Here is a 13,803-nt window from a genome sequence, read left to right as displayed (position 1 = left end):
ATTTTCTAAAACTGGCCAAGTCAAACATCATCAGACTGTGACTTGAGATAATCTCATTTCAATTAGTAAAAGAAAGAACAGTGTGTTTTACCGTTGTGACAGATAGTATTTGGTTGTCTCAGTATAAGACCATTTTTCAGTTTAGTGTGAGGGTTAGACAGGGACTTTGCCTTACCTGCTGGAAGACCGCCGTCTGTGTACCCATCAACAGCTGAATGCTCCAGGGTCTATGTTGACTTGTCAGTTTTAATAACTTTTCTTTGTGTGTGTGTGTGTGCATGTGTGTGTATTTGTGTTTTTTTTCAGGGAATTTGCGAAGGAGAGAGAGCGTGTGGAGAAGAGGCAAGAATTCTTGAAGCTTCGCCGACAACAGCAAATAGAGAGAGAGTTAACTGGGTACCTGGAGTGGATCTGCAAAGCGGGTCAGAAACACAATCATATCTTTACACTGCAGGTGTAAATTTAGTTATTTATATATATATTATTTATATATATATTTATATATATATATTTATATACTGATTTTTACCGTTGAATTTCAATAACAGCTTTGCTTTACTTGATGTTAGCACTATTATGACATAATTGTTTATCATAATTTGTGTTGCAGAAGAAGTGATGCTGGCTGAGGAAGACAAGAACGCAGAAGAGAAATCTTTGGATGGAGCATGGTACAAACGAAAACACAACAACTCTGGTGAGGATTGGTATCTTCAGAATCAGTTTTCAACATTGAAAACATTTACATTTAGAACAACATGCAACCATCATTAAGAAGTTAAATATAAAAAGTGAGCTGAAATATAAAAATCTTTGGATGCACATTATAAGACTTACAGGTCCCATATTTTTTAGGTTTTAAAAAAAAACTATTTATGTTTATTATAGCTTTGTGTGTGGCTATGTGGCTGTGCATACATGTGCCTGTGTATGTTTACATGTGTGCTCATAGACCAGACTAGCTCTCATCTGCAACTCACCCAGGATTACAATTAACCTTTATTATGGTTATAAAGGTGGAAGGCCAATGAGATCAAAATGCAGGAGAGAGAAGGAGGCTCACTGAAGTTAGCATTGTAATATGAGTGCCCTTCATGCAGCTGTGACTCACTTTTCTGTCATTTGAATACCGTCCTGTTTTTTACTCTTCCTTTTTAAGAAATTCTCAATAGCAAACTTGAACTGTGTTATTTTACAGAACGCCAACAGCAGTAGAGCAAATTTGGGTGTTATGTCAGCAGAATGGAAAATATTTGTACAACCTAAATTCTTATGTCTTTTATGATAAATATTGCATAAACCAAACTGGAGGCCTCTGTTTTTTTTCCTCTTAAGTTTTATATGTATGGTAAGGCTGCCTCCTTGGTTTAGTTATGGTTGTTTTCCTTTTCACTTACCATATCTTCCACACTATAAGGCACACTTAAAATCCTTTAATTTTCTCAATGAAGACATTTCACCTCTCATCCGAGAGGCTTCTTCAGTTCTTCTCGGATGAGAGGTGAAACGTCTTCAAGCAACCTAAAGAAGTCCAGACACTTTTCTTTCTAAGCTCCTTAGACTACAATGACCTGGATGACTGAGAACCTTCACAGACAACACAGCTTAGCATTCACTGTGTTTATGTTAGTATAATATAAACACAGTGAAGCTGGAGGAATTCAAACTTTTTTCCACTCAATAAAAGTTGAGGGTTCCCGATGGTTAGGAACAAATGCAATGGCATGGCAGGATGCTATAAACGGCCCAAACTTCAGTCAGGAATCAGGAGAACAACTGAGGTAATCCATCCACAATACGTGGTTAGTCATTAATATACTGCAACAACACGGGAATGGAGCAGCTGCCAGAGAAGTCAATATTAATGAATCAATGGTACGGAAGAGGAGGAAGAAAGAAGAATGAGTTCAGTAAAGTTTGACCTATCTGACTGTTTTGTTTCGCTTAATGCGCCTTATAATCCAGTGCACTTTATGTATGAAAACAGACCCGTGCCTTATAATCTGGTGTGCCTTATGGTCCGAATAATACGGTAAATCACTCATGGTCAAACCAGTGTTCCTCTCTGTCCTGGGTATGGACACCCTTGCAATTGGAAATATGGCAGCCTGCCTGAAGGTGCAGATACATGGTAGATTCCTGGTCTGGTGACGTACATCTTCTGTGTTAAGCCATCCACTTACCCAGAGGTTGTTTTGTTCTCCTAAGATCTAGATAATGTTTATTGTCATATAGACAGTCTGAAGCAGAAAAAGACAATGCTATTCACCAGACCCTATAACACAGGGGAAACGACACCTAGTCTGTATGGTTTTCCTAAGATACTTAAAAAGGCATAACTGTTTAAGAACTGTTAAAGGTATACTGTCAGTTCTGTCACCCCAAAATTCTCCAAGGTTCTGGATTTGGTCCTCAACCCAGAGGGCTCCAAAACACCACATTCCTGAACACAGGAATGGAGAATGTGGGAGACACCATTATGGAGGCATATGAAACAATTGCCTCTTAGGATGTTATGTCTCTTTTCACTTTGCCTTCCAGTTGCTGATGCAGTGCACATAGTCTCTAAGACATTACAGGATTGTGAAGGGTGCGCTTCACAACAGGAACACCCTCAACACCAACCAAATATGTCTGCTCTTGGAACTAAGTTTTATTTCACATGCAAGGGACAGACAGAGAGAAACATGGATCCACCATCAGCTTCCCAATTTCACCTGGCTAACTTAACAGTAAAAGTACTGTAAATGAACTAATGGCTCTGTAGTTCTCTATTTTCTCCATATTCATTAGTTCAGTTATAGTACTGTGAAAAAGTCTTGAGCCACACCTCAGTTCTTTATATACTGCTTCAAAAGACGCTCTTGTGGTCTAGAGGAATAGTTCTCCTTGCTAAAGCTCCTTTATACTTTTTTTCTTTGGACATTGGCTTCTTTCACTCAGTCCAGTCCTTGAACCTAATCTTTTTCAGACTTTCAAAAATTGTAAATTTTAATATTGTTGCTGATAGTTTTATATATAAATCCAATCAGTACTGAAAATCATTGTCAATGCCTGAAAAGTCAAGCATCAGAAAAAGAGTTAAGATTTGCTATTGATAAACATCATTCATAACTAAATGTGGTTATCCCAGCTGGGCATTTGTCAAAGTCGGGAACATGCATAAAGAATGATCCAGGCAATCTAGGACAGAAGGACCATTGCTCCTAAAGTAAACACTATTGGTAAGTTTTTATTTGTGAGGAGTATTGGAGCAGGTCAGACACAATTTTTTCAAAATAGAGTATTCTTTGGGCTTTCAACCCTCTATGCCAAAATTGGTCCACCCCAAGGATTAGCTCCACTGGTATACACAACTGCCAAGAGAATTGGTGTGAATTATACCATGGAGAAACAAAAAAAAAAAAAATTGGCTAAGCAGATGGCACAGCACAGAAGAGCAACACTTATGGTGCCTATTTACACCTACAGGCAAGTTGCCATTTGTTTAGTGATCAGTGCAATATACTGGATAGGGAGGAAGTAGGCCCATTACAGGACTATATATAAGGACTATATAGAAATTATTTTTTGTGCAAACCCTTTTGCATTTAATATTATTATGGCTTGTGCTGGATGAAACATTTTTCCCATTGAAAATGCCGTCTCCAGACAAACAGAATCAACTTTGATTTCCTCCTTTGGATTATTGAGTTCTGTCAAGGCACAATAGCTGAAAAACTGAATATTGCGTGGCATGTGGCAGAGTGAGGAAACCCCCCAAAACAAAACAAAACCAGAAGACTATTAATATATTATTAATAATATAATATTAAAGTATATGAGCTGCTTTCTGACTTAGTTCATATTCCTTTTTTATTTTTGTGTTTCCTTGATGTATTTGCAGTGCTAAAACGGACCAGGAAGAGTAAGAATGATCTCATCAATGCAGAGGAAGGGGAGGACCACTTTACTGACATCTCATCTGTTGGTGAGGACAGTGCCTTAGATTTGTGATGGTTCTGTATGTTAAACACACAGCATATCAATTGTCCCCACTGCAAACATTTACATCTGTTAATTGTAACATTAAAACCACTGACAGGTTATGTGATTAATTTGGATTATTTGTTAAACTGCAATATCGTGCTGGAAGACCTTGGGTCTTTATATGGCTGTTGCTTTGAAATGTTGGACTTTGTAGGACTTGGTCCCCTCCATAATTGTACCAGCAGGGACATGTTTAGCCACATGGTGTCCTTAAACTGCTTGCTCTCTGGCTGGTGTCCAAAAATGAAGTGGGCTTCATAGATAATTGGGAAATATCCTTGGAAACACTGGACTTTTTTGGGAGAAATTGTGTCCATCACACTTTACATGGAGCAGCTCTCACTTCTAGAATTCTAGACGAATTTATCAAACACCCCAAAATGTGACTGTCCAAAGTTTGAGTTTACATTTTACATGCATCTCTGAAGTTTTGCTCCTCCCCACTCCTCCAATATCTCATTCCCATAGAGACTGATACTTTTCTTATACTATCAAAAGCCAAATCAAAGAATAGCAAAAATCAATTTAAGTTTACAAATATGATACCTTCATATTTATCTCTTTATCTTTCAATATAAAGTTAATTCACACAGCTGTTGTTTTGAAATGACACTACAGCTTTGTGAATAAAATAGAATCGAATTGAACTGAACAGTCTGTAATCGTTTCAGACAGTTTTGCTGTCATGTTCAGGAAACCCTTTTGCTGTAGGCAGCAGTGCCTTCCAGCAGCAGGACAATACTCCCCATCACACAGCACAAACTGCATAGGAATGTTCTGAGGGAACAAAAAAGAGTCAGTGCCTTACTTAGTTGGCCTCCACACTTCCCAGATGATCTCAGGGATGCACCACAACAAGCCTAATTTCGAGACCCACTGAACCCACAAGATTAATATATCAGACACTAAAGGAGATAACAATAGACCCTTTCCTTAATAAGTCAGAGATGCTTTGGTAATAAAAAGGGTATCAACCCAAAATTAATTTTAATATTGTTGCTGATAGTTTTATCTATAAACCCAATCAGTACTGAAAATCATTGTCAAGACCTGCAAAATCAAGCATCAGTCAAGCTTGCTTATACTGTCTTAAATCAATACTATGTAATGGATACTTGAAAAGGAGTTAAGATTTGCTATTGACAAACATCATTCGGTAGATGGTGTTATTTTAATTCTGTTAAGCTGATTGCAGAAAAACAGAAAGTGAAATAAGAAAATCATAAGTAGAGGATGAAAAAGATTATACTGTTTATCAGGGCTTTCTGTGTCTTTAAAGGCTCTTAAATCTCCATCCATCCATCCATCCATCCATTCACTTCCGCTTATCCGTTTTTAGGGTTGCAGGGTCTGGAGTCTATCCCAGCTGTCATAGGGCGAGAGGTGGGGTACACCCTGGACAGGTCGCCAGTCACAGGGATACACAGGGACAGACAACCATTCGCACCTATGGGCAATTTAGATTTTTCAATTAACCTATTCCCACAAAGTGCATGTCTTTGGACTGTGGGAGGAAGCCGGAGTACCCGGGGATAACGCAAACATGGGGAGAACATGCAAACTCCACACAGAAAGACCATGGCCTGATGGTGGAATTGAACTCAGGACCTTCTTGCTGTGAGGCAACAGGGCTAACCGTGCTGCCCGGGTCTTAAATCGGGTCTTAAATCTATTACAGGTCTTAAATGCTTTAACTCAAGTCACTGCAGTATCTGGTGCTGCTGTTTTAGCTTAATTTGCACATGTAGATTATGCACTTTGACTGCTTAAAGACTGTGTTTGGTCCGGGGCGGAAAACATACATAAAGGTGTTAAGAAGCGGACCCAAACACAGGTCTCTTCAGAGAGAAAACAGTGAATTTACTGTATCTACAGTGAAAAACAATAGGGAAAACATATACAAGTCCTGGAACTGGACTTGTATATACACCCCAAGGTGGTGATCTTCAAAATCCCCACACAGTGCTCGCGTCCGTGAACATTGGAATGGCATATATCCAAACTCATATCCAATCTGTGACTCTGCTCCTGTTTCCTAGTAAAGATAAACACAATAAGTCAGCTAGGCAATCCGTCTTCAAAGCAAGGTTTTTCAAAAGCAAGTCCATGGCTGTACTGACGAGGTAAACTGAAGGATCGAGTGTCAACTGGACCTCAGCCACACTGTTAAATAAGACGCTCCTGATGCCGGTAATCAGCAGCAGCTGGCGGCGGCTGACGAGCAGCAGGTGTGGCTGCCTCCAGCACGAGAACACTTCTGGGTCAAAGGATCACCCGGCGCCCAATATTTCCGGGGGCGTGAGCATCAACTTTTATGCACATTACAGGGAGATGGAAAAAAGGAGATAGAACAACAAAATACTACACACGACAACAGAATATGCTTAACTAGACCATTGGGCAGGGTGACCCGCAAGGATCGCCAGCCCAGGGTAAACCTAAAACACATGGGCCCCCAGACAGGCCCATGACAGTCAAATTCAGAAGGCTATACACTAAAGTAGGAGAGCACCAAACTCTATCCTGATATATACATGATTTGAAACATTATCCTTAATTTTTTTAATTAATTGACAATAATTTATATCAAAAACTCCTAAATCAGACCAAATAGGAGTCAATTTAGGCCTGGCAGGCTATTGGGCTTTTCATAAAAGTAGCATGTTAATGAAAAATGGCTTTAGAATAATGAAGAATACTGGTGGTTTTAGCAACAACATTTTTAAATGACTAAATGCATAATCGCCACAAAATACTTTAACTTTACCTTATTCTTCATTTTGATTTGAGGTCAACATATTTTCTTGAAAAACACAGATTTTAACTTTTGAGTTATAGTTCCATCTTGAGTTTGGCTTAAATTTAAAAGAAATATTGCAAAGTTTTAAAATAAATTTGATAAGGCTTGTTGTACAGTATACAGTGTCAATAACAGCTAAGTAGAGACAAACATAAAACTGGATAATGTAGTCACTTAGGTGATACAGTATGAGTCAGAGGTCGTGTCATAAACTGGCTGTGTGGAGGCAGATGAGCACCCAAACGCAAAACTCACGGAGACAAAAAGCTGAACTCAAAATCACTGCTTTATTGCAGGCTTCACAAAGAAACAGAACTAAACTGGGAATGCTAACTGAGGACCGAGGGAACACAGAAAGGCACACAGGCTTGCGCACACAAATTTTAGAATAATTTATATTATATAATGTGTTTTTCTGGATACACTGTGCTTTTTCAGCATTCAAAGATTGATGACACCGTGTCCGAGCACTGGCTATGAATTTCAGAAGGATCAGGCCTTAACTTAACAGAAAAGTTAGCAATAGTTCTTTTCCTATTACAGCTACATCCACGTCTGTCGTGCTAGGCTGCTCACTAGGGCTGGATATCATCACTGATTTCTATAATCCATTCGATTCCAGTTTTCAAAGTCCCGATTCGATTCAACTTAGCCTCAGACAGTCAGAAATATTATAATTCTGATCATTTATCAGTACTGACTTCTTCAGAATTGTGAATATCACAGCAGATGCCTTTGTGTGAAAGTAACTGAGAATAAAACACAGAAAAACATGAAGGAGTCTGGTCTGGCTTTTTATAGCAGATAACCTTAAAAATATTCTACAATGTTCTGCATATAAAGTTTAAATTTCTTCAGTATTGAACAACAGAAAAATAGGCTTTCTTGTCCGAGGTCATTTAAGTGAAAAAAAGAAAAGAAAAAGACAGCAGCCTACAGTGCTGTAAACAACGGTAGACTGGTGGGTAGTAAGCGAATGAATAATACAGAAAACAGAGATTGGAGACGGGAAACTGTTCTTGAAGTACAGAGAGAGATAGAGAGAGAGCTAGCTGTGCATGAAGTGTGATTTTAATTGTTGTGGAAGCAAAACAGCAAAATTCATGACGACATTGCTGCTTCTTTTGCTGCTGACTCGGTGAATTTTGGTTGGAGAGAGACAAAACCTGCAGCTCAGAATCAGCGCAAAAAGACGTAAACACAGCGCGGACCGCACGCATCAGAATCGCTAAGCTCCGACAGCGTGTCCATCTACGGGCCGTCGGGTGAGAAAGCCGAGAAAGACAAAGTTGATTCTGATGCGTCGGTCCGTTCTGTGTTACGTCTTTGTGTGGAATCCGTGTACCTGCTCTCATTTGCTGTTTGGTTGATGTTGAAATGGTTTTGTGAACTTTAATCTGAGAATCTGGCGTTTCTGGCAAAACACAGTTATATTTAAAAGTCGATTCAGGATTTAATAAATTGATATCACTTTATTCAAGCTACTCACCTCTCACTTCCTTTTTTTTTTTTTTTTTTTTTTTTTAAATTTTATTTTCACTTACTGAATACGGGACAGACTTGACTGGGGGAAAGAAAGAGGGAAAGAGAAACAGCTGAGAAGAGGGACGGGGGAGAAGGGCAAAAGACAAAAACCAACAGAACGGGCAGAAAAAAAAAGAAAGAAAAAAAATGCATATATCGATCACCTGGATCACCTGCTGAGAAAGAAAAAAGAAAACAAGCAGAAGAGAACAAGAGTAATAGAATAAACAACATCACAATGATATATGGGAATATGACAGTAAATACTAAATATTAAACATTATTGTGCAGCACATAAGATCAACAGAACACAGTGTGCTTTGAGGTAGGAGCCAAAAAGGGTGTAGTTTGTGGGTGTGATCACCCGTGTGTACACCTATGAGCATGGACGCGCTTGTTTTTTTAAAAGGTTCCTTCATGTAATGATCTGCTAGAGGGTGTGGGGGGGCCACAGCCCCGTCCTCCAGGGCATGAAGCAGGTATGGAGGAGATCAAGACTCCAGACATCCAGAGGCCCCCAGAACACAAGAGACCAAGGAAGACCAACAGAGGGGCAGCCGCGCCACTGTCCCAGAAAGAGCTGAGGAGAGTCCCAGATGAGGGCTCACTTGGCAGCCGCGGAGCAGAAGCCAGGGGGAGTTGCAGTGACGCGCACGTGAGCTCCGCCGGCAGCCAGCCGTGCCTGAGTGACCGAGCCCCAGGCCGAGAGGCCGGGGGAACCCCACCTCCGAAGTGGCCCGAGCGAGCCCCAGGCTCCAGCAGTCCGCCACTGGCAGGGGAAGTGGTGGTAGGGGGAGATAGGCCTCCAAACCTTGGAGGGCCTGAGATGTCCCCAGAGAGGTGGCGCCTGACACCCAACCTGACATATAGACACAGACATACAGGCACACACATATACAAACATCCATTCCCACCCTCATGCTCTCATATGCACTTACTCCACACTCAACCAACGTGGAGACAGACATAAAGAGACGCTGTACACACGATCACACCCCCCAAGCTTACTCTACAAACCCGGGTCTAGGTACCCTTGCCCCTGGAGGGGGGAACTGCACCCAGACCCAGGTGGTGTTACCCTTTTCCCTGCGGTGGGGGGAGGCAGACCGCCCCGACTCCGCAGCAGCAGGGAGGCCCCACACTCCAGACCGCAGTCGGACGGCCAACTCCTCCTCCTAGCCCCCCGCTCCAGCAGGCCGCAGAGAATGGGGGTGAGAGAAGACTCCAAACCTCCCTCCACCCGCTCATTGTAGTGTTGATGCATGTGTGTTCTAAGGTGCATTTAAAACCCAGGAGGGCATGGAGCTACCTGCCAGAGAGCAGCAGGTAAGCGCATGGTCCCTCCTGCTAGCCCTCAATGTCTACGTGTATTTAAAATTGAGAGGTGGGCAACGACGCCAGGGGTGAGGTGTACACCCTGATGGTACTTTGGATTCCGTGGGCGACCGTGGCTCAGGGGGTTGGGAATTGCATCTGTAACCGGAAGGTTGCCGGTTCGATCCCTGGCTTCTCTGTCCTGGTCGTTGTGTCCTTGGGCAAGACACTTTACCCTACTTGCCTACTGGTGTTGGCCAGAGGGGCCGATGGCGCGATATGGCAGCCTCACTTCTGTCAGTCTGCCCCAGGGCAGCTGTGGCTACAACCGTAGCTTGCCTCCACCAGTGTATGAGAGTGAATGAATAGTGGCATTGTAAAGCGCTTTGGGTGCCTTGAAAAGCGCTATATAAATCCAATCCATTATTATTATTATTATTACACCCTGATGGTACTTTGGATTCCGTGTATCGTGCCCACCCACAAGATCCTATATGTATGTGTAATGAGAGTGTGAGTAATGTGAATGTCTAAGTTGTGGGATAAAATTGAGGCAGAGGCAGCCAGAAGGGGACAGAGGGGGGGTGGGGGGGTAGCCTCCTCTGCACCCTGGTGACATACCTCTACTCCAAGGTCCTGCATGTGTGGGTGGTTGTGGTGGAGCGGGAAGAGGGAACAGTGCAGCAGCGCCTCCCGGCCCCACAGAACCCGGGACAGTCCACCCAACCCCACCACAGAGAAAACTGCACCCACCCCACCATCCACTCATCTTCCAGACTACATAAGACAATAAACACCCAGGCTGAGATCTTCCTCCACCTCTCCTGTATCTCCCCCTCCTGCAGAGAGAGCTCCTGAAGAGAGGAAAGCTCCTGCAAGATGTGACAATCTCCCCCACCAGTTGAAGAGCCCCCCAGGTGGCTCGATGCACCGGCGGCACCCTGCTCCAGGGCTGGGCCCCCATGCACCCACCCGCCCACAACCCCGGCAACACACCAACCAGGACCCAAGCCCCCGAGGCCCGGCCCGGGCCCCAGCCCAGAGACGGAGCGACCCCAGAACCTCACGCCCATCCCAGACCCACCCAGGGGCAGCCAGTAACCCACGTCCGTCAGCACAGACCCTCCCCTAACCCCGCTGCACGCAGCCGCGAGGAAACAGTCACCTGAGAGCCAACAGAGCCCCTAACCGGACATGACCGCTACCCCGGGTTGAGCCCCCCAAGGAAGATGCCTCCGGGGAACCCCCCGACGCCCTAAGCCTGTCCCTACCCCCACACCAATCACAACAGTAAAGGCGGGACCAAACTATGACCCCCCACCCCCACTAGGTGATGGAGCTGATCAAAGGAGCCCAGAGCAATTGATCTGATGTGATGGCAGAGGCTGTATCAAGACTAATGTAATCTAATAGATAATTTCTATATTGGTTAGAATTAAGATTATTTTTATTTTTCCAGTTCATGAGGACTGTTTTCTTGGCTATGCATATGGGCGATATTCTTTTCTGAAGTGACATTATCTAAGCTACCCAACAAACACACTAAGGGGGAAGTTGGAATGTTACATTTCAGACATTTCGATAAGTCTTCACATATCTCGCGCTAAACTTCTGAACTGGTGGACAGAACCAAAGAGCGTGGATATAATTGTCCGGTGAATTGGTTTGGCAGTGTGAGCAGTTGTTGGTAGACGTAAAGCCCATCTTGAACATCCGATGACCTGTATAGTGCACTCTATGTAATATTTTGTATTGAATTAATTGAAGACTGGGATTTCTAATTAGATGAAAGGTTTTTAAGCAAATCTGAGACCAGAAGTTTAGGTCAAAGTTAACTAATAAATCCGCTTCCCATTGTGCAATAGGAAGTGATATTGATTCATCTGTTTTAGAAAGCATTCTGTATATTTTGGATAGTAATTTGGGGGTTTTAAGAGTAAGAAATTGAACCACACTTGGTGGTGTTTGTAGTTCAACTTGACCCGGTTTAAATTTCTTTTTTACTATGGATTTAATTTGTTGATATTCTAAAAATCTTTTCTTGTTGATCCCATATTGTGTAACTAGTCCGTCAAATGAAATAAATTCTGTTCTTTCTAGTATGTGTTCTAAATATTTGATTCCTTTACCACTCCAATCTGAAAAGTTTATCATATTATTGTTTTGTAATATGTCAGGGTTGTTCCAGATAGGTGTACGTTTGCATGGGATTAATGAAGACGCCGTCAATATTAGAAACTCCCACCATGCTGTCAGAGAAGAGCTGATGTTGATGCTTTTAAAGCATTCATGTCGTTGGATGTTTGAGCTGATAAATGGTAGATCTGAGATCTCTAGATTATTGCAAAGTGCTTGTTCTACATCTAGCCAAGGTTCATCTAAGAGGGTATGTTTTAGCCATCCTGAGATAAACTGAAGCCTGTTGGCTAAGAAGTAGTGCTGAAAGTTAGGCAGTTCTAGTCCTCCTTTATCCTTGGTCTTTTGTAGTGTTTTTAAGCTTATACGTGGGGGTTTATTTTTCCAAAGGAATCACCTCTCACTTCCACCTGCACTTTCAACTGGACCACGGCCAATCAGAGAGGTCCCACCCCTTATTATCTCTGATTGGTTTAGTCCACGATAGGGGCATAATGTGTGTCTGTTGTTGACCACAGGGAAGTTTGCAGATTTTTTTTTTTTTTTTGCTACCCGAACAGTTGGTCGCACAGGTGCAACCAAATATTTTTTTTTAGTCGCACCACTGAAAAATTTGGTCGCATTTGCGACCAAATTGGTCGCACTCTAGAGCCCTGCATAAAAGGCAGACTCGCGCTCCCAGGCGTGCCGAGCCTCCTGCCTTCTCCTCTCGTTAGGAAAGGCGGAGTCTGCACGCTGCCGATTCCATAAGGAGTTTGCTGGGTCCATGACTGGTCGCGTCGTACTGTCATAAACTGGCTGTGTGGAGGCAGATGAGGACCTAAACGCAAAACTCACGGAGACAAAAAGCTGAACTCAAAATCACTGCTTTATTGCAGGCTTCACAAAGAAACAGAACTAAACTGGGAATGCTAACTGAGGACCGAGGGAACACAAAAAGGCACACATGTTCGGGGAGGAGACAGTCGCGACACTGAACTGAGGGAGACATGCACATAAAAGTCACAAGGGGAAATCAAATAAGGAACAACTTAACAGAGCAACACAGGAGCCATGGCCTAAATAAAGAACAAAATACAAAAATACATGAAAACTAAGAATGCTGGGCCAACATGGCCCAGGATCATGACAGGTCGGGTTTAAAATAGAACAGGAAATGATTATCCCACTAGTCTTCCTGTGCCAGTAATGAAATTCTAATGGAACCATTTTTCTCCTTTCCTTTTTTGTCCAGTCCCACTTGACATTTGGGCTTAATTTAAGTTACTGAAAGTTTAATATAGTAGAGGCTAAATAGGAACAAGAAAGAATTAAACAAAAAAAAAAAACAGAAGAAAACCATGAATCAATATATGAACATTACCTGATGCTGCTGAAAGTTACAGAGGTTTTATTAGAGACAAAGCTAAGCGCTTTGCAATTTGGCATAATTTGTAAAAATTTAAATTTCTTTGGTATTGAACAGCATGAATCATGCTTTCTCGTTGGAGGTCATTTTTGAACAAACAAGCACTGTGCACAACAGTAAATTGGTGTGTAATAAGCCTGGAAGCACAATAAGTAAGTGAATAATGCAGAAAATACAATTTTTTGATGGTAAATTGGCCTCTGAGTACACTGAGAGTGAGAGCGGTGGGGGATGTAAAAGCAAAAGTAAGAGGGAATTCATGACAATGTTTATCAAATGTAAAGCGTAGTTTTGATCTTCTTTTGCTACTTGTTCAGTTAAATTTGGTTGGAGAGGGACAAAACCTGCAGCTCCACTCCAGAATCTGTGAGATGTACTGTGAGATGGCGTTCAGCACTTGACGGCATGCCCGGTAAACTGGGATATGCTCTTTGTGTTTGCGTCTTTTTGTAGAATCCGTTTACCTGCTCTCATTTGCTGTTTTAGTTGTTTGAGGGTAAAAACTAGAATTAGTTTTGTAAGCTTTAACCTGAGATTCTGGTGTTTCTGCCAAAATACATTTGTGTTTAAAAATCAATTTAGGATTTAATCA

General features: G+C 42.2%; 1 protein-coding gene across 1 annotated transcript in view; it reads left to right on the top strand.

The window, feature by feature from the left end:
- LOC146620904 (voltage-dependent N-type calcium channel subunit alpha-1B-like) overlaps positions 1 to 13,803 on the top strand; it is a 149,221-nt gene that overhangs the window by 98,952 nt on the left and 36,466 nt on the right. The window contains 3 exon segments of the mRNA XM_085367722.1: positions 307 to 422; positions 611 to 697; positions 3,887 to 3,968. Coding sequence (XP_085223848.1) covers positions 307 to 422; positions 611 to 697; positions 3,887 to 3,968 — 285 coding nt within the window.

Source organism: Diplotaxodon limnothrissa, linkage group LG12, assembly GCF_057381915.1.
Source record: "Diplotaxodon limnothrissa isolate DT_005_m linkage group LG12, D_limnothrissa_male_GT1.1, whole genome shotgun sequence".
NCBI classification, from domain to species: Eukaryota; Metazoa; Chordata; class Actinopteri; order Cichliformes; family Cichlidae; genus Diplotaxodon; species Diplotaxodon limnothrissa.
The sequence above is the reverse complement of the archived record's forward strand: the minus strand, read 5'-3'. Positions and strand labels throughout refer to the sequence as shown.